The sequence below is a fragment of the Syngnathus scovelli genome, chromosome 1 (assembly GCF_024217435.2).
Source record: "Syngnathus scovelli strain Florida chromosome 1, RoL_Ssco_1.2, whole genome shotgun sequence".
Lineage (NCBI taxonomy): Eukaryota > Metazoa > Chordata > Actinopteri > Syngnathiformes > Syngnathidae > Syngnathus > Syngnathus scovelli.
Genome location: NC_090847.1, coordinates 6,962,132 through 6,983,464, shown reverse-complemented (window position 1 = coordinate 6,983,464; position 21,333 = coordinate 6,962,132). Strand labels below are relative to the sequence as shown.

The 21,333-nt window shown below is 40.4% G+C and overlaps 1 protein-coding gene across 2 annotated transcripts; it reads right to left on the bottom strand.

Annotated features, from left to right (window-relative positions):
* Nucleotides 1-956: 956 nt before the first annotated feature.
* eda (ectodysplasin A) lies at nt 957-17,964 on the bottom strand. Of its 2 annotated transcripts, none has more exons than XM_049733336.2 (8): nt 17,501-17,964; nt 7,476-7,575; nt 5,764-5,802; nt 3,353-3,523; nt 2,992-3,026; nt 2,838-2,889; nt 2,167-2,297; nt 957-1,926 (listed from the first exon to the last, which is right to left on the bottom strand). In XM_049733336.2, the coding sequence occupies exons 1-8, from the start codon at nt 17,795-17,797 to the stop codon at nt 1,666-1,668; spliced, it is 1,086 nt and encodes a 361-aa protein (XP_049589293.1). In that variant the 5' UTR covers nt 17,798-17,964; the 3' UTR covers nt 957-1,665. The 2 variants fall into 2 exon arrangements, with proteins under 2 accessions (XP_049589293.1, XP_049589302.1); XM_049733345.2 differs by having other exon boundaries at nt 2,173-2,297; nt 17,501-17,963.
* Between the last annotated feature and the right edge of the window lie 3,369 nt (nt 17,965-21,333).

Below are 21,333 nucleotides of genomic sequence, written 5' to 3'. Positions count from 1 at the left end.
CCAGATCTTTTGGTGTTATTGTACTAGCCAACGCATTCCTTCCCGATTATAGATTTGGTGTGCTTGGATTTCTCCTGATGCTTTGGATCTGTTTCACAGCTAAGTGAGCCATTTCACTCGCATTGACACCTATTTGGACTATGCGTTGAGCGCTCTCAGGATCGGCTATCAAATGCAAATTCTTTGATTCTTCATCTAGCTGTTATCAAGGGAGCCTTCTCTTGACTTGAAGTGCACTGCACATCTGTAGTCCAAGCAACTGTTGAACTCGTCACAAGTGTTGTGGGGCCTCTACCTTTAAATTATGAAGAATCCTGAGTTATGTTTATGCAATATCTGTCTTTTTCCGCATTGCCATTTCTATTTCACTAATTCAGGTAATGGCTCTACTCTACTATCAGAAACAGCTCTGCCTGTTCTTCTTGATTTAGCCTCTGAGGATATTACAGAGTAGAGTAGAGAGCAGTTTGGACGCAGGAATTCCCAAGGAAAATAAAGAATTTAGAGAACATTTTATTTCCTCACTGTCTGGATCGTTATTAACGTTTTAACTCGACAGCATCCATCTTGACTCAATTAGCGACAAAGCTGTGAGAATAGTTTTCCCTTATTGTGTCCAATCATTAATATGCTCTCTTGCCTATTTCAACATACATTTGGATGCTTTTATAGTTTTATTTAGCGTCAGTGACCAAAATATTTTTCAAACACCAGATGTACTGTATGCGTACCAGGAAGCATAAATATTATTTCCTTGCCTAGAAATGCTTCTAAACGGCACTAATTTATGAAGAAACTCTCCAGTGCACGATGAAAATGCAAAGGGAACACCATATTTTAAGGATGAAGAATCCCTCTCAGTACATCAACTTTAATGCCAGATGATTCGACATGAGCGAAAGGTAGGAAAACTTATGAATCAGTAACCGCAGGGTGCTCAAACATTAATGACATCGTTTAGGCAAAACAAAACAGTTTAATCCAATCAACTCAATTTACAAAAGTATATCCCATTTTTATATACAATATGTACATAGATGTATAAACAAAATTATTTTTCCATAATGTATGCATTCATACGATAACAATAGCACTGTCACAAAACATATCACTGATATTCTGCAGGGATATTGTAGTGCAAAATGTGCGCAAAATATATAGTGCTGTTGCTCTGAATACTTATTGACTCCAGTTGTGTGGATTTTATAAAAAAAAACTACTTGAAACTATTGTGGTTTATGGCAAACCACAAGTGGGTGTTCATATAGTTAATTTACTTAATAAGACAATGTGCTTTTTGGACATACAAGATTATCAATCAACAGCATTTAATTGTAGGTTTAAAATTCCTGTTTGAGCAGTATCCTTTGTTGTTCTTAAGAGAGAATGAGAAGAGCGACTATAAATAGTGACACTTGTTTGATGAGCAAACACACATTCAGCTCATCAAGGCCAATGAATCAGTGGAAGCACAAGCAGAGCAGTCCGTAACATCATCTTTTCTACGGGGTTGCAATAGTGAGCTCGAGATATCCTCGCTTTCATCACCCCACTCGGTGCCAGTGTTTTCCTGGCAGGATCTCATTGGGAAAGACTGGAAGCCTGTAGACACAGATCTAGCCTTGTCTTTAAATCCAGACACCCTTGCGATGACGTTAGCATTTATCAATTCTGTCCAGCAGATGGCACCTCTCCGAGTCTGACACTTCCCAGGAAAGTGGTGTGGTTGGTCATACTGATGAGCGTGTCCTCATATACTATGCGAATGGATATTCTCTGGCCTGCACGTAGCAGGCTCACCCCAGCTGTGTAGCAGGTGTTGAACTTGCGCTGGCCTGTCTCAATGCTGCAAGTGCAGCGGAGAAACGGGTTGGAGTCCACCATCACTTCGTAGCTGGCGATGTCTGTGAAGTTGAGGTAGTACACCTGGTGAAAAGGGAAGAGATACATTTCATGAAAGACTGCGACGGTGCCCCCCGAGCAAGATATATTTGGTCCAGCTGAAACAGTCTGGCTAGTTGAATAGTTGACATGAGCTTCCCTTAAAAACATTGTACATGGATGGAAGAATACAATTCAGAAATGTATGTTTAAGAAAAGGAAACAGGGTTTGAATATTGAAAGTGACCACTGAATTATAAGAGTTTCGTCAAGGACCGTACTCACTTCTACCTGACTATAAATGAAGTAGACACCATCCAATAGCACCTCTAGCTCTCCAGAGCGAGAGTGCATTTTAAAAATACGGTGATGGATGGACACCGTCTTCCAGTTCCTGAGGATGCCTTCAGAAAGATCTAAACATGACATGGCAAAACAAGAACAAATGAGTGGAGTTCATTGACAAGAGTTTCTTAGAAAAAAATGTTTTTTCACAAAGACTATGATCTCTTTAGACTGACACTGTCATGGTACGAAAAAATACTTCCATAAGAGGGTCTGGTTGTCAAACTCAAGGCCGGGGGGCCAGATCTGGCTCACATCATTTATATGGCGGCGAAGGCAATTTACGTTTCTTGCAAATTGTCTTCACTTTATAACAAAACTGAGATGAGCTCTTGCAATTAGTTTTTTTCACCAAACGCTCAAAATAAATTGAAAAAATAACCCCAAACAATTTACCGGCTTCTGATTTTAAAACTCGTTAGCCCTGTATAAGTGACAATATAAAGTGATCATCGTAACAATCATAATGGCCGTCTGAGTAAAACACGATGTAGCCTGCGGCAAAATGAGTTTGACACATCTGGTACTTATCAGAAACACCTCCACATAATTGGGTGTGTTCTCCACTATAACACAATGATTATCATCTACTACAACACGAGCTAACCCACCTTCTCTCACTTGAATGGTTGTTTCCTGCCCTTGCAAATGGACCACTGCAGGCTGAAAAGTAAAAATGTCATGTCATTGACGAGGACACACAGATGTTCACCTCACAGTGTTGCGTGGGATCTAACTGTATTTTATGTAGGTGACACACTCTACCTGGAATTCTCTTGTTTTCATCCTATCAGGAACTCCTGCAACAAAAAAAGAATGACATGATGGTATTTGGGCCCATACCGCTGCAGTGTAAGAAAAGATGACACCATTGTGACTCAATCAAAACAAGCAATGACAGACTACAGAGCAATCCCCGGAGTCCCACACAGTGTTTGACATCCTGCATTACAAGTTCTCACTGTTAAGGCGATGAGTTTATTCATTTGGACAACTTGAGCCCCCTTCAAGCGTGGGAACGTGGCTACGTGCCGGCTCATGCAGTGTAATCCAAGAACAGACCCAATACTTGAGTTTGGACTCTTGTCGTATAGTAACCAGTCATTTTCTCTTTTGAACTTGGTACCTGCTGGGCCTTGAGTGCCTGGAAGCCCCTGTGGCCCAGGGGGCCCGGGTGGTCCTGCGGGACCCACAGCATTGCTTCCTGGAATCCCTGGGATTCCAGGGATTCCCGGTGGGCCCTGAGGGCCTGGGGGGCCGGGAGGACCAGGGGGGCCTGGTATTGGTCTTTTTTTGCCTAAGGACATAGAATGCAAATTGATTGGCAAATGGCAGGTCTGTTATTTGACAGTGATGATCTTGAAGGCCTATGACAATCTGCACAACACAAAATAAGGTGCACACTCAGGGATTTGTTTATGGTGTGTGGAATCTGGATTACTGAGAGTTTAGGAACATGGTTAGTATTGGATCGGTATTATGATAAAAAAAAAAAAACTGGACCAGTGTTGCTCATCAAAAGCACATATAGAAGACATCTTGGTGACTTAAGATTTAGCTTTAGAACTTTACTGTGACCTTGATCCAAAAAAACTGGATCTACCGTAATTTCCGGACTATATGCCGCGACTTTTTTCCAAAATTTTGAACCCTGCGGCTTATAGTCAGGTGCGGCTTATATAAGATTTTTTTCGTGATTTTTGTGATGACTTGATCACTTTTATACACTCGTAAAAAGGCTGTGGACCACTGTTGTGCGGTATCTTGAAGAAAAAAAACAACAAAAATACTATTTTGAAACACTACTATGACTGCTGCTTATTCTGGCTGTCTTGCTTGTGACTATTATGAGCTTTAGTAGGAATGCACGCTAGGTGACCTGCGTCAAAGGGCTCTAAACCAGGGTTGTCAAACTAATTTCTTTCGTGGGCCGCATTATAGTCATAGCTTCTTTCGGAGGACCATTATGACTGTCAACCCAAATAAATGTATGAGCACCTCATATTATATACAGTAAAAGCTACAAAACAAACTGACAAATAACTCATTTTCAAATCAGACGAGTAAAAACTGGTCAAATATTTTTAAAAAAAGATATTATTAAAAGTGAAGACAATTTGCAATTCTAGTAATGACACACGAATTTGATGCACAATTTGTCTTCACAGGCCACATAGAATGATGTGGCGGGCCGTATCTGGCCCCCGGGCCTTGAGTTTGACACCTGTACTCTAAACCCTTTCTCTTAGTCTGCCATGTGACTCAAGAGATTACAGTGGCGCTGTTTGGACCATCTGCATTGTATTAAAACCCAATCAATCAGCATTTAAATTAAATTCTTCTGACATTTTGCTCACCAAAAACAAGTTGTAATGAATGTGAACTTTTAATGCATTTTATTCAGAAGGTTACTTTGAACCCTGAGGCTTAAATGGCGGCGCGGTGTATTTATGGATTTTTACGGCCTCCAGGGGGCGCTCTAGCAGGAAGCAAGAGCAAGACAGACGAAGAAGAGATAATGCGCCGAAGAAGACGTGTTAATTTGTGTTTTGAACATTTCGCGCATCACGCAGAACGCGATCAAGACGGACATTACTGAAAGGAAGCTTTTATACACAAACCGTCATTATGGGGGATAAAAGAAATGCATATGATGCCGCTTTTAAGCTAAAGGCAGTCGATGTTGATGACATTGTGTTGCGGCACCCTTTTCTTTATTTCGTGGTCCCGTCTACTCTGGAGCTATACGTGCTAGTTTAATGTAATTTAGCGCTTTGTGCATGAGTAAGATTAGCATGAACACACCCTCATCACACTCGAAGAAATGCATAAAAGCGACGACGAAAGAGAGACTGAGAAAGTGTGAGGCGAAGGATATCTAATGCTATTCCAATCGGACACTGAGGAAGACTTCGATGGTTTCAGTGCACAGGAGGAACATGAAGACGATGAAGCTCTTTATTTTACTTTTACTAGTATGTTTTTTTGATCAGCCCTGTTAGTGCTGTGCTACCGTGTTGCTGCTGTTACCGCCGCGTCTCAGTGACTTTTACCGGTATGTTTTATTTAATCAAACCCTATTAGTGCTGTGTTACTTCCGTGTTGCTGCGGTATTACTGCCGCGTCACAGGCAGTGTTTGGAAAGAAATGTTAAGGTATGTTATTAAAACTTTAAAAAAGCTTTCTGTGTCCAGTCTTTCTTTGTTAATAACTCGCGTGCACACTTCTGTGTTGCTGCGGTACTACTGCTGTGTCACAGGCAATGTTTAGAAAGACATGTTAAAGTATGTTATTCAAACTTTAAAAAGGCTTTCTGTGTACTGTCTTTCTTTGTAAAAAACTCGTGTGCACGTGCGGTTTATAGTCTGGTGCGGTTTATGTAAGAAAAAAACTAAAATATCCCCGAATTTTAGCTGGTGCGGTTTATAGTCCGGTGCGGCTTATAGTACGGAAATTATGGTATATTCTAATCTCCCTAACTTCAACCCTCCGTGGATAACAGAATACTCAGCATTCTCTATCTGAATATTTGATTACCTTTTTTCTTCTCTTTCCTTTTCTCTTTTCCTGTTGAGTCTGGAAAAGAAAAGAAAAACAAAACGAATAAGGTTGAAAACCTCTTTTGGCCAACTATTATCTTAAATTTCATTTCAAGACTTTATAGAGTATATTCCACGTTGGTATCCTCTCAATGTCGACACATTGGACACTGAGCACTCAAGTTAGTCCTGTGGGTTTGTCTAGTGTAGCAATTTGTAAGTGTGGTTTCACCTCATCTGTATGAACAAGTGCCTTAAGCATTCACAGGCAATGGAACTGGAGAAGATCATTAGAGAGATACTTTATCCTGCCAAAATCCTTTTCTTTGAATTAAGCCCAGATGGAGAATGCAGATGAAAGTGTGTGAATGTGCATGGGCGTTTGTGTCTTTATTTTACAGGCCATGCGCATATGTGTGCTTGTAGATGACGGTGGGGCATCTATGTCAGTGCGCAAAAGTAGCGTGAGCATGCTTTTTTTTGGGGGGGTTGTGTAGATGAAGTATTCTTTTCAAAAGGCAGTCTTGCTGCTCTTGTGTTTACCATGTCATTACAACTACAAAGGCCATTTAACCTTAAAACCTCACAGTTTGAGTCCCTTGTGAACATATGGCCAGTGTTTCTCCTCTGGCTACATGACTGGATGCATCCGCATAGATTTTTCTTAACGAGCAGCCCTATCTGAAATCTGGTGCCCGTTAGGAGGGCAGAGAACACACATTGACGCGCACACACACAAATACACACTTCTAAGGCTGGTATTAGAAATGCCTTTGTCTGTCTAGTATGAGCAGCGGAGAGAGCTGGGAATGATTAGTCTTTAGAGGCTCGAGACTTTACTGATTTATGTATAAAGTCTCAGAGGTGAGTTTTTTCTTCTAAATTAAACACAATCACCAACTCCCCTCCTCCCAAGTATTCAGTGTCACGCCACAGACGTCGGAATGCCTTGTGATCATGTAGCACTTGTTGCTTTCTCTCATGAAACTTCAAAGGGTTTGCTATTTTTTTTTTTTTTTTTTTATCTGCATAGCTAACATTCTAAACCAAAAAAAAACTACGACAGCTAATTCAAATGTATCAGCCCATGTGGTTTGCTGTCGTGCCATCGATTATGATGAATCGGTTACACCGGATTTAGGAAAGCCACTAGAGTCTCAGATGATGACCGCCTTTTTAAATGATTGCATGCTTGATTAGAAACGTGCATATTCTTCAAAACTCTGCTTTTTCCTATATCATATTTACTGAAACGATAACATGGAGCCTAATTGCTCAATGGAAATCTCCTAGAGACGTCTTGGGGATGTGATATTTTATGAAAGGGTTGTCTGTGGTGAAATCTATCCGTGAAACTCTTTGCTTTGCTAGCATCCAAGTCATAATCAGTCCCATTCTATTTGCTTGCATGCTGCATAATCCCAGTAACAAACGTGGTACAGCAGTTTTATTCCGTAAAAAAAACATTGAGAACCCACTAACAATCTGTTTCTAATATTTAAAAGCCATAAAACTGTACATCAGCTTCTTATTTACACTACTGAATCATCTCCAAAGAAACATTAAGTCAGAGGAAACATTCATCTGACAATAACCATCTAGCTTGCAAAAGCTGCAGGTGCATTTGCTGTTTTATCCATAGTAAAAAAAAAAAGTTTTGAGAAATTACGACGATGAAATACAACAGGCAAACGCTGGAATAGCACATACCCGTTTCTAGTTGCTTGCCAGGACTTCTTTTCTCCCTTTGAGTTATGCCTCTGTTATCTTCTGTGGCAACGATGTCTCTGTTTCTGTGTGGTAACTGCCCCTAGGAATGAAAAAAATCAACACAAATTATTTCCTGTTATCTAAGTTCTACAATCAACATTTTATTCTAAAATAACACTTTGATGTATCTACGGATTTAAGAGGATTATAATTAAGATGTTACGGTTGAGCAGTGTTTGTTCGTCACCATTCAAATTTGTGAGTAGGCTCGAATGTTAGCAACATCTTGCCGTATTGTGTAATGCTGCAAAAAGTTGGGGTACCAAGAAAAGAAAACAAGCACTGCATAGATCCTGACCAACTTACTGCATTCGTGTGAATTTTAGCGTTTCCATTCTTCAGATTTAGTTTGTACAAAAAGGATGGTGGGAGTGAGGACATTGGTGTATTGCCAAGTTATTTCCACTGGGTCTGTAAGATATCCTGTAACTCAAGCCACCTTTGTCTATCGTTTAGACGCACTACACATCCGCTTTGTCAGGAAGGCTGTGAAACTCACGCTCTTTTTCAAAAGGAGGACATGAATTGTGTTTAGTCTGAGATCATTGCCCATTCACATGGCACCTGGTTCCATGCCTGCAGTTATAGCCTGAATGGACTAAAGTGAGTCAATGAAAGGACTGACGTAGTTGGTGTGAGAGCATCTTTTACAAGAAGAAAACCAGTGGGGAGTGTGTTCTCACAAGCGAACATGCCTTGTTGCTCTCTGGGTCTCCTCGACCCACAGTCCCGTGAATGCTCGATGGTGCGGACTTGTGTGTTGACACTTTTAGACAAAATCAACTTGCGGAATCTTTTGAGTTTAGCTTTGGAGTTCAGTTCTGGTTACAGAACAACCTGTTAATTATTTTTATCAGTAGCAAGTCACAACTTTTTTTTCCCCAAGTCCATAGTGAGTCTTAAACATTCCTCTTTCTGTTCTCAAAGCCGTGCTCTAAGAGCTGAATCTTTACAGATTGAGCTGCTGCAGCCTAAAGGATTCAGTAGAAAAGTAGAACCAAAAAGGAAATTTTTTTTCCACACTGCTAACACAACATGACCACCCAATGATCAGGCAAGACTCCAGTCACACTTTATCAGCATAAAGACTGAGAGGCTGAACATCTGCTTGGAGAATATGCTATGGACATCCTAAAAGCCAGGACACGTGCAGCATCTTAACTTAGTTCAAAGGGTTGTACATAACTCTGTATCATTTTGTCATTTGGCTCTGAGTGAAGTGAACATAATTCTAGTTAACACGATCTCAAAGAAGAGAAATGTGTCCTCCAAGCTGGAAGACCTTTCAGAATCTCCTTTTTTTTAATGGTTTTCCGCAGAGCAACACCATATTAAGAAAACAGATGCACCTCACAGTAGTTCAGTGATGCATGTTGATGTCAAGGAGGGATCCTCAAACAGATTGATTTCAATGAGCAAGCTATTTAATTGAATACTGCCAAGAGGAATTTCCGGATCCTTCAAAATGTAGTACCAGCAAGGTGGTCCTCTTTTCAGAGAATGTTTTACATTAAGCTTTGGAGGTCTCTCAGTCACAAAGAAACCTGTCTGTACAAACAACGAGAACCCTTGGAATCACAACCATTCTAATAATATAATAATGCTTTGCAACTGCTAGCCAATACCAGTAGAAAGAGCTAGTCTGATTATGTCTCCAGTAAAACTGGACATTTCACAAGTTTTCTTTCCAGAACAAAAGAAAATTCCAAGGCGCATGACTGCAATCTGAAATCATTATTAGTTCACACAATAGAAAAATAACTGAGCTGAAATAGAATCAAGTCGTTCATGTTATCAATCAAATTCACAGGACATCTCTAAAGAAATTAAAAATAATTCGGGGATTTACAAAAAGTAATGGAAAAATATGGAATGAGTAGTGACACTCATTCCAAAGGTACCAAAGGAAATGTTGACAGGCTGATGGGCAACTTTGATATTGTAACTCACCTTTACTTTGTGTTTCAATTCAGTGGCCCATTTGATCAGTAATATGGCTGGGCATTTATTAATTCCACCCTCTGCTGTTTTACATCATAGTGCAAAGCATCCAAGCAACTATGCAACATAACTTTATTGATATGAACATAAGGCTTAACTGATTGAATAAAAAAAAAAAGTCAAACAGATTAGAGTAGAAACAGATGAAAGTAGGTCCTTCCAAACCTGTGAACTCTTGAAAGGAATCTTACTTGCTCTGTCTGCTGTTATGACCAGCTAACATACATGTCTAACCTTCTGAGCATTTCAGGCCGGTGGAACAGTATTAAGATTCGGCGATTAAGGAAAAACTAATAATCATAATTATTTGTGATTGATTTTGAAATCACGATTCATAAAAATGTGTTTGTTCAATTACTCAAAACTACCATCATAGACTCATGCCAATCCACCCCTGAACATTTAATGCTTTATTCTTAAACACTCTATTCTCTTTGTCAAGTCCAAAATGATCTTGTAAACATCACATGGAATACTCCTGCATTTTCATTCTGCTGCTGCATTCCATCCTTGCACACATTCAAATCACAAATGAATAACAAAGTAAAATATTATATTAAAATAATAGCAATAAAATGCATAAATAAATACTGGCTGCCACGGCGACACTCCTGTTGTCCGCTTGTGGAGTACACACTTATATGAGACCAAAAGAGTAAAAGAACATAGCTGCGATTGAGCTCTATTAATATAACTCGGTTTTCACAGGTTGGTAAGAAAATGTGCTTTGAATTTTGTTGTATGTATGTGTTCCTACAGCATTCGTGTGCAAATAGTCTTTATTTGAAGGAATAACATGCCAAGAAATCGATGCTAATTTCTTGTTAGCTTGTCAATGAGATTTTGCATTGACTTTAGCCTTAGCACCAGCGATGCATTTAAATATACAACCTGTGTAAATATTTGTGTTTAGTTTTACAGTAAACTCTAACTGGGGTGTCATTAAACTGTTCTAAGCTTGTTCAGGGAGGGCAGAATCACACACACCAATTACACAAGTAAGATGGTTGGGAACACACCGTGTCAATCGGCACAATGGTTTTCCTTTGATTATAATGTTTTTAAGATTGAGGGAATCCAAAAATCCAAATCGCAATTACATTTCGATTAACTGCCTAGCCCTTGTGGCTACTATGGTTTATCGTCACAAAATCCCCCAGATGTTTGCTTTTCATTTGGTACACAGGTGTTGGAGACCCACATCTCCACTACAGCTGTTGGCACGAGGGACCTCTCAAAGAAGTGTGGGTGTGTGTTCAGGCATATGGCATTAAACTTTCGTCTGTTCTGACAGCCAAACATCATCATTCCACATGAAGGTTTTGGCCCGAGATGAAGCTGCAGCCCAATGCCCAAAAAACAAACAAGCTACAGTATCTGCCAGGCTGCTACTAAGGTAGAACTGATGTTTTTGATGAAGTAACATGAAATGATTTCATGAGAACAACTTCATTAGAACATTTATAGCCTTTGTACTCTTCAAAGGAATGCAGCGTTACAGTAAATCAGGAAGACAATGTGTTGGTATGCAAGCCAAGTGCCAACTATTGAGTAAGCCATTCTTTTTCAAAACGGGGAGAAAATGCTAATAATTAGAAGACTTTCAAATCTGCAAAGCGAAGTGGTTGCTGGTGTGGGTCAAAGACACGATTCCCTGTTGTTCTGTGAGGATATGACTAAATTTCAATCACCCTGGGGACGTGTATTTTATGATCACAAGATTTGTATAAACAAAGTAAGCAACTGTTTGTGTTTTCCCTTCATTTTTCCCCCCAACTACTGGAATTCATAAACATTTTAAACTGACTGTCAGAGGGAAACACAACTATTAAACCTCAATGTGGTCTCACTCTTAATGCCCTCATGTTGAATTCCAGAGGTTATTATCCAAAACTGTAGTATAGTGGAGAAATCAGACCACAGAATTGCAGTTGAAAAGTCAAGGTAAAATTGAGTTACGAGAACCAGATGCAGAGTAAAAACCAATAGGTGCTCATCAGTGTTGCATTGACAGCATGCACTCGATGCATATTGTTGAAGAAATTTGTGCGCCAGAGCCGTAAAAGGCTAAATCCTACATAAGGAGTTGTCAAACCTCCATAATTCGAATAATGGGCCCTACAGACCAAAGGTGCGCCATCTCACACCTCACATTATGTCAACAACTGTGGCAATGGAAACTTAAGGCATATTCTGAAGTCTTGACAGGCATCGTGAGTCTTTCAGTTTGCAACATGACAAGCGGCCTTTTGTAGCTTCTTACAGTATGATCAGATTAATATGTAATGTGTCTGATATTCTTTGGCTGGAACAATGGTCTTGAAGACTTGGGGCTGAGTTAAGACAACAGTTTTGATTCCTAAGATCGCGTCTACATAAAATGGACGATATAAAGATGGGAAGCTATGAAGTCCTTCCTAAAATTGCACATATTGACAATACTGCTACCATCTTTCCCACAAGGTTGCAGCTTCATGTAAGAAGCCTGGTTCTTTTATGAGTCTACTGATTAATCCCTGATATTGGAGGCTCCCTTTTACAATAAATTAGATGCTGGTGACAGCCCACCCGGGTACCGCCACAGCATGTACGCTGGACTTGGTGCCCCACCAAGCTGACATTTTCATAACTGCTGACAGGACTCCAGATGTTTTAACATCTGTTTTGTGCAGGACTTTGAAAGCAAACATCTGAGCAGAAAAAAAATGCATACATTTGTTGTGAGATACGGGAAGTACAAGTCCTAAAACTCAGACTAAATGTCCTAAAAGTAATTAGAAAAGTGAGAAGGTCCTGATGTAGAATATTTGTAGAATTCTTCTTCAAATTCAAATATCCCTAAACTTCAGAGGAAGACGTAGTCAGGATAAACACTTTACTGTTGTGAATTGGGCAAGTCTGCTCAACAGCTGGGATTGTTATCGAAGGACATACTACCTGGGTCTGTTGAAGGGAGGGTGGTGTTTGTGTTCATTGTGAGATCACATGACCAAAATCATTATGTAACGACAAGTTGGTTCATGTGTATAGCTTCATACAGAATCCATGACCAACATAGATAAAAAGAGGATCTATTCAAAATGTGAAATTTAATCACCTTTGCTGTCGAAGTACAATTTGGGATTTTGTTCAAGTGGAATGAATGCGTTTGAAAATATATATTGGTATTTTCCGGGTTTCTAAACTAAACAGATAACCGTAAAATAGGACATTACTACGCATCTTAGAATGATACAGAGGTTTGAGAGTGATGCCAACCTGCATCAATGTAGTCATAACAAGCTATGTTCTGGATGGGAAATCTCTGCGATTCGCTAGATACTTGTTCTGGTTGTACTCGCTACTTGTCCAAGTCAGCTGTGCTACTGGCCAAATAGTGCCATAACACTACCGTAATTTTCGGACTAAAAGTTGCTCCGGAATATAGGTCGCATTAGCCATAAAATGTACAATAACGTGAAAAAAACACATATATAAGTCGCTCCGGAGTATAAGTCGCAATTTGGGGGACATTTATTCGACAAAATCCAACACCAGGAACAGACAAACGAGCAACAGCAGGCTAAACGATAGGTAAGCTAACGTGACATAAACACAAACAAAGAGCTGAGAATGGGCCAGACGTAACATTCAGAATTATTCAAATAACTATTACCTAAATAGGTGGCTCGGTGTCGCACTGGGTAGCACGTCCGCCTCACAGTTAGGAGGGTGCGGGTTCGATTCCACCTCCGGCCCTCCCTGTGTGGAGTTTGCATGTTCTCCCCGGGCCCACGTGGGTTTTCTCCGGGCACTCTGGTTTCCTCCCACATCCCAAAAACATGCTTGGTAGGCCGATTGAGCACTCCAAATTGTCCCTAGGTGTGAGTGTGAGTGCGAATGGTTGTTTGTCTGTGTGCCCTGCGATTGGCTGGCAACGGGTTCAGGGTGTCCCCCGCCTACTGCCCGATGACGGCTGGGATAGGCTCCAGCACACCCTCGACCCCCGTGGGGACTAAACGGTACAGAAAATGGATGCATATTACATAAATAACACATTTCTAAAACCATCTGTGTCACTCCAATTCATTAAATCCATCGATCGTCCTTTATGTCAACAATGGGTGCGCGGCGCTTGCACTTCAAAATATTAAATAATATTCCACAGGCCCATATAACGATATATAAATTATATATCAAATAACTATTATATAAGCAATAATATTATCAAACCTGTGTCACTCCAAATCATTAAATCCATCGATCAAATTACTCGTCCTTTGTCAACAAAACCGCGCGTGCGCTCTGACGTCAGCCTCGTCGTTATTCCACAGATCTAGAATATAACTATATTGTAGCGTTAACAAGGTACAAGGAAAGACGTGGGTTTGGTAAACGGCTCTTTATTTAACAAAACAAGAGTTCAACGAGCCAACAACTACTGAACTGTAACAATAAAACCATATACAAGTTGCTAAACGAAATAAAATATATGAAATAGTAACTATAACATAAATAGTTTACCGCAACACGGCCCCAAGCACAGGCGTTGACTTCCAGGCGGGTGGCGGCGTGGACTTCCATCCCTGGAGGTGGCACTTCCAGCCACGGAGGTGGAAGAGAGCTCCATAGAATAGGACCGGGCGTGCGTAAAAGCCATGTCCGAGCCCCATCCATCGTCCCCGGTCAGCCACCCGACCGAGCACCGGCCCCCGACTTCCATCCACGGAGGTGAAAGAGAGCTCCGTAGAGTAGGACCGGGCGTGCGTATAAGCCATGTCCGAGCCCCATCAACTGTCCTCGGACAGCCACCTGGACGAGCGCCGGCCCCAGACTTCCATCCACGGAAGTGAAAGAGAGCTCCGTAGAGTAGGACCGGGCGTGCGTAGGAGCCATAATAGTTTTTCAAACCTTCTGTATCACTCCAAATCATTAAATCTTTCAAACTCTTCGTCCTCCGTGTCACTTACAAACAAAGCTGCTAATGATGCCAGTAGTACGTGGGGCCCTTCGTCATCCCGTGATCGAATCTTTGTCCTTTATGTAAACAACCGCCACGTCGCGCTGACATCACTTGAAATTCAAATTACAGTAATCCCTTGCTACATCGCGGTTCGTTTATCGCGGTTTCACTGTTTATTTATTTTTTATTTTTGAAAGAATTCACATATAAGTCGCTCCTCAGTATAAGTCGCCCCCCCACCCAAACTATGAAAAAACACGCGACTTATAGTCCGAAAATTACGGTACTTATAAATGCTTTTGTACATTTTCCGTACAACCTGCCCTTATTGGCGTCATGGGTAACTGACAACCTAACTAACTGCTGAGCTGCAACATACAATACAGCCAACATGTCTTATGTCCGGCAAGTTAGAGGTTCTCAAATATACTCATCTCTTGTTGCGTATCTATCTACATTTGAAACTTTTGCGATACTGCTGAAATGCCTTTGATGAAGACCTGAGTGAAAAATCCACAATGAATAATGTTTCAGCCTCCAGAGAAGATTCTTCAAAGAAAAAGTCTAAAAAGCTAACAAGTGCGGCAGCTGCATCCAAACGCCACATGCTCCTGTTTCTCCAACTATGTAAACTGTGGGATGTGTAATCAGAGTTGTTTAATGCAGACATCTGGAGAGGACAGCATCACAGCGCGGTTAAATATTTACAGCTGGGCTACAGTTTTTTACCTCATGAAACGACCCCATCTGGACTGAATACCAAGCCCATCTTCTCTGATTCAGCCAAGGAAACCTCTCCTTTCGAAAATGGACTTTCCGAAAGACACTAAGACTCACTAAAGAGTCTCAGCTTTGTCATTCAAATAAGGAATATTTTACAAAACTAACACACGCATTAGCATGAACAATATTTGGTAATGTTGGTGCTAGAGATTAGTGTGCACTCTGACCGCAACTGCAGATTTCATTTTAGTTTATTTGACCCATGCACAACTGCTATGGCATGTATTTGTCTCAACGACGTTGGCATTAAAATGACAGGTTCTGAACATTTGGAAATGAAAAGGACATTGACAACTCATTTGTTAATAAAGTTAAGGTCGTCACATTCTTTGTCTGCACTGTCAGGCATAAGGGTATTTCAGTTGTTTGCTTTCGTCCCTTGCATTGAATCATCAGGCTAACTATTATACTCCATGGTAACATTCTACCATAGGCCCCTGTTGAGAACTGCCATGTCTCGACAGCTTAAATGGCAGTTTTGGTCGGTGTGAAAAGGTTCCACAACCACTAACAATGGAGGTATGCAGTATCAAAGAGAGTAAAATGCCACAAGTGGTGTTGTTTCTCAAGCTATTGACCACATAATGAACATTAAACTGACTGCTGTCTCTAGAGGAAAAATGTAAGGTGGAGCTGGCCTCAGTCCCAAGTGACTCATCTAAGTGTCAATGAATGCACATCAAGCCTTGGGCTCTGCACCTGCTCGTAGGTGATATGTTTATTTGGCTAACCAGCTGCTCCCGCACTTTGACTTGATCTTCAATGCGAAGCCAATCTGAAGGTTCTCCATCAATTTATTTAGTTAGGAGGAACTTTGGAAGCAACGCACCTGCGCTTGAATATGACTTGATTCAGCTAGAATCAAGTCAGAGTGCAGTCCAACTTACACAATCAGGATTTTGGCGCCAATCACTGTTAAAAAACTGCAAGTTAAAAAATGACACCGATCTAATCATTAGATAGACTAATCTATCCAATCTACTCAAACAACTTGTTCGTCTGCTGTACTCTGCAACTATGTAGCTCTGCCACTGATGTTGATTGGTTCAGTTCACTGTATATAATTGATAATGGATTAATGGCTGCCCCCTCAAAATTTTGGGCAGGCCTCTTAGGGTGAAATGAAGAAAAAATAATAATAATACATACTGTAAATAACATCACATTGACCCCAGATAAAGCTGACCCACTGGGCATCTGCCTTGTTTGCCAAATGGCCAGCCCTGTTGATCTTACATTGAGACACTTCGAAACCGGACCTGATCATTTGTATTAACATTACAGTGATCCCTCGCTACTTTGCGGTTCGTTTATCGTGGCTTCACTGCATCCTGGATTTTTTCCAGCCAAAAATAGTTAGAATAAGAGTTCTAAAAACATATTTGCAGTGTTTTTCTTTGTTATAAAAGAAGTTGTTATAATAAAAGACTTCTGAAAACATATTTACAGTATTGTACCATGTTATAAAGAGTTGTTATAATAATAAGAGTCCTAAAATCATATTTCCAGTATGTATACTTTAGCTACATCTACATATACATCTACAAAATGCGCATAGCGCTGCTATGGTAATTTGTGACCACTAGAGGTCCCTGTTTAACCAACGTTAACAACGGAACGTCAATCTACATGTTACACACACACACCTACACACACGCATATAATATTTATGTTTTCAATGTTTATACAATATTTTCTGTATCTTATTCATACTGTTAATCTACTTTTTACATGTTTGAAACTATTATTTAATGTTCTAATAATAACATATGCACCTAAATGGTTTCATATACATTTATTGACACAAAAAATGTACAGATGAGTGGGGTGACCCTACTTCGCGGATTTCACTTATCGCGGGGTGGTTTTGGAACCAATTATCCGCAACAAACGAGGGATTACTGTATTTCCAATGTTGTCAACTTGATTTACCGCCAGTGCCACAGAGAGGCTGGTGTTCAATTTTGTGTCTGTCTTGCGCACAGCAGAAATCAGACTCCAAGGGAACCTGTTCCAGGTCCAAATGAGTACTCGTAAAGTATGTTTCCAAGCTGCAGCAGTGTCAAGGTTGCCCACCGAAATTACAACTGTGCAATTTTCTCATAACATTTACAGAAAAAAAGAAAGAAAAATGCCAATGACAACTCACAAAAAAAAAAAAAAAAAAAACAACACACACACACCAAAAAAAACAACTAAACTGTGAGTGCACCTAAAGAAATTGCTAGTTAGAATTTACCTCGGGATCATCTGCAGGTTCGAACCGCGGGGGGTCTGGTGGGAATACCTCAGACGCCGTGTTGCCCGGGTCGCTCCCCGCCAGTGTCAGCAAGGAGTCTCGCTTCTGGTGGATTATTTCCCTTTTGACCTCGGAGCGCAGGTCCAAGTAGCACACAAGCGTGACCGCGTGTAGGGAGAGTGACAGGAGAAACAATCCGAGGAAGACGACGCGGCTGCTCCGATTCCGGCAGTTTGCGCTGCATGTGCAGGTCTCACTTGTGGGCATCGCCTTTCCCGTGAAACCATCGAGTGCCATTATTGGACAGGGCGCCAGTCAGATGCGCTTCAACTCGGCATAGTCAACCGCAGCTATTTATTTGCGTGGAGACTCATAGGTGCAGGAGCGGCAGCAGCAGCAGCAGCGGCGGCAGCGGCAGCTAGCTGCGAACGTCTTTCAGTCTTTGTAGTGACATTGTAGGCCCCGCCCCCTCATCTCTCTGGTATGTAGATCAGTCAAGAGATTGTTAAATTAGGAGCATCTGAGGCAGTGATGAGGCGACATCAAATGGATTTATTGTGTTACTGCAACGCGTTTAACTGCTGTGAGAACTTCCCAGTCCCGTGTTTGTTATTCATAGTGACATGGAAAAAATATTTGTGAACACATCTTTGATTTATTGTCTATTACATGAGTGTGAACACGCTAGAGTGGGAACTGATGCCATGCATGTTTTTGTGCAGGCCTTCACTGTGCTAATTATCATTTTTGGCAGCTTGTTTTATGTTACTGTATGTGTGGCAGTAACAAAAGTTATATGTATGGGGAACTAATGCAAACCTCTGGTGTGAGTGAAATTTAGATAGATAGATAGATAGATAGATAGATAGATAGATAGATAGATAGATAGATAGATAGATAGATAGATAGATAGATAGATAGATAGATAGATAGATAGATAGATAGATAGATAGATAGATAGATAGATAGATAGATAGATAGATAGATAGATAGACAGACAGATAGATAGATAGATAGATAGATAGATAGATAGATAGATACGCATGAAGGAGAACATTTTTGCCCTTGATGGATCGCCAGTGTTAGTTACTTCTCTGGAAATTGTTGCAAAGTATTTGTCATTTGGACTCAACCATGAAACAATATGTTATATTGACTTACACGGCAGCCACTGAGTAATTGTGCGTTTTGAAGAAAAATAGGAAAATGATGTGAGATGAAAAGCTGCTCTGTGTCTGGGACATATTCTCAGCATGGAGTTGATTATTTTAAGAATGCTACAGTCTCTTGGGCAATGTATTGCGGTTCATTTTGTTCAGACTGTCATTGTTTCACTGTCTGTTTCTCATCTTTGTGGTGTCGCCTAACAAAGAGTGATTCTACTCTGTTGCCACTGTAGGGCAGCATTGCCAAGCCATAAATCATGCATATCAGTATCATGTTGAAATTAATCTACACTAAAGCTTGATGAATGCAAGATTGATGATATGAAAAGAACCTGTTTTATGTTCAGATGTATAGTTGCGTGCAGCTGCTCTTTGGAATACTGTTTGAACATTTTCTTTCTTTTTTGCAATTCAAGAAGTGGAATCAAAGGCAGAGAAAAGTAACCCTCATCGGGGCTGTGAGTGAATGAGGGCTCAGCCTAAGTGCGTTTGCCACGCTCTCTGACTGAGCGGCACACATGACAGGGAAAAGTAGGGCAATCACAATGGAGAGTGCACGCATTCCTGTTTTTTGAATATGACCATAGTCATGCAAGTCCACATGAAACATTGTGCCACATTATTAATCAAGTGACTATATTTTTCAGTTTTATTGGTCAAAAGTCAAGGGACACCCCAAAACAGCAAGAGTGTAACAATTAAAGCTGTTTTTATTCTGAGGCAATAGCAAGCAGGAGTAATTCCTTTTCCATCCGCAGGGCTTCTATGCAGCATGTATAAATGGTGTGCCCACGATCCTTTCTGAGCTTATAACAAGATCTAGAGGCTTTCCCTGCCAGATGAGGTTTGCAGAATAGATTATGTTACATTCTGCCATGAAGGGTTGTGGGATGGGCCAAAGCTCACTAATGGAAGATGATGCTTGCCTTGGTCCCAGCAATAAGGTGCTATACATCATTGTCTTTTGTAAAAATTGTCTACGAATGTTGAGGATGGACTTTTAATTGCCATTTTGTGAGAACATATAGAAGTGAAGTGATTCTTGGTAGCAAAGCGACTCATGCATTTGCTGCAGTAGTCTTTTGTTTTTGCACAGTGGATTGTAGAGTTGGCTTTTGATTAAAGATCGTCTGTAAATTTAACCTTTTCTCTCAGCCCCGCCTCCCCAACACTTTATACACCCTCAACATTGTAACAAAGTTTTGGAGACTGAAAGTGCAAACTTTTGAAAGTGGATCTCAAGCATTATGAAGCAAAATAAACATGTATTTGACATGTTGACGTTATCAGACCAATTTGGTGAAGAGATGAAGCAAAGCAATCCATTTCTGAGGAGTTGTAGATAAAAGCAGCGTAATTCCCCATTGCTTCCACCCACCTGTTATTCAACCCACCGCCTGCTTTCACATCTTCTGATCTATAGCTCATTATGCCGATCTGCCAGCACACAACTTTCCTGTTTCCTTATCATGGTTTGATGATGTTCCATTGTTTGATTTCATTTTGATTTCCCCTTTATATTTTCACCAGTCGACGATTCACTGCAGGTCATCTTTTATATGTTTTTAAATATTTTTATTAGGGGTGTTCTGATCAGGGTTTTATCCTCTCAATTCTGATCTTGACTGAGATTGGCGATACCGATCCCATGGATTAGCTTCACTTTTATTAAATTTTTTTTAGAGCTGCTCACTAATTGTGATTTCAATAATTTAAAAAAAAGTTTAATTGGTTAATCTGGTGTCATTTTTCAACTAATTAATCAGACTAAAAACAACATCAATTATATATATATTATACATATTATGAATAATTTATCTGTGATGTGCAGTGTTATGGTATGGGGAAATTACACTGCGCACGAGAGTCTCTACCCTTGATATGGCTACAGGATGAAAAGCATGAGATGCAGGTGATCTTTCCTTGTGATTGATACTGAAAGGCATTGATCGATATATTTATGTTATTTGTTCATTTATTATTTATTCATCGCTCTTATTTGTTCATTGTTTGTGCCTTCTTGTCTTTACTTTTTGTGCTGTTTACTTGTATGTATATTGTGTAATATGTCTTGTCACCGTGGGATAGTGGGAAACGTAATTTCAATCTCTTTGTGTGTCTTGACATGTGAAGAAATTGACAATAAAGTAGACTTTGACTTTGACTTATGCTGATAATGTATTTTTCCACGGTAATCATACAATCACAAACCGTGGCTGATGGATCGGAGCGCCACTCGATTTTATTATATTTCATTTTTGTTGAAAAACAAAAAGGTAATCACCCAAGTCACCTTGATTAAGACAAAAGACATAAACCCTATAGAGCATGCATTCTTCCTAACAGCACATGGCGCTAACGCCTTTCCTGATTTAAATCATATCTTTGCAACTGCAATTTTTTTTTTTTTTTTATCAGTAACTGCAATGCGTCTCCTGCTCATCCGAGGCATTCCACAGAATTCTGTGCTTGGTCCTCCTCTGTCAGCCTTTACATTCTACCCCTCGAAAAGATCATTGGTCATGGTCTCCTCTATTTCCCCGGCTACGCCCATGACATACATATTTACACCACCACCAGATCCATCACCTCCTCAGCCTACTCCATTTTAACCATTTGCCATATTGATATCGGTTCCTGAATGCAAATCAAATTTCTTCAACTCAC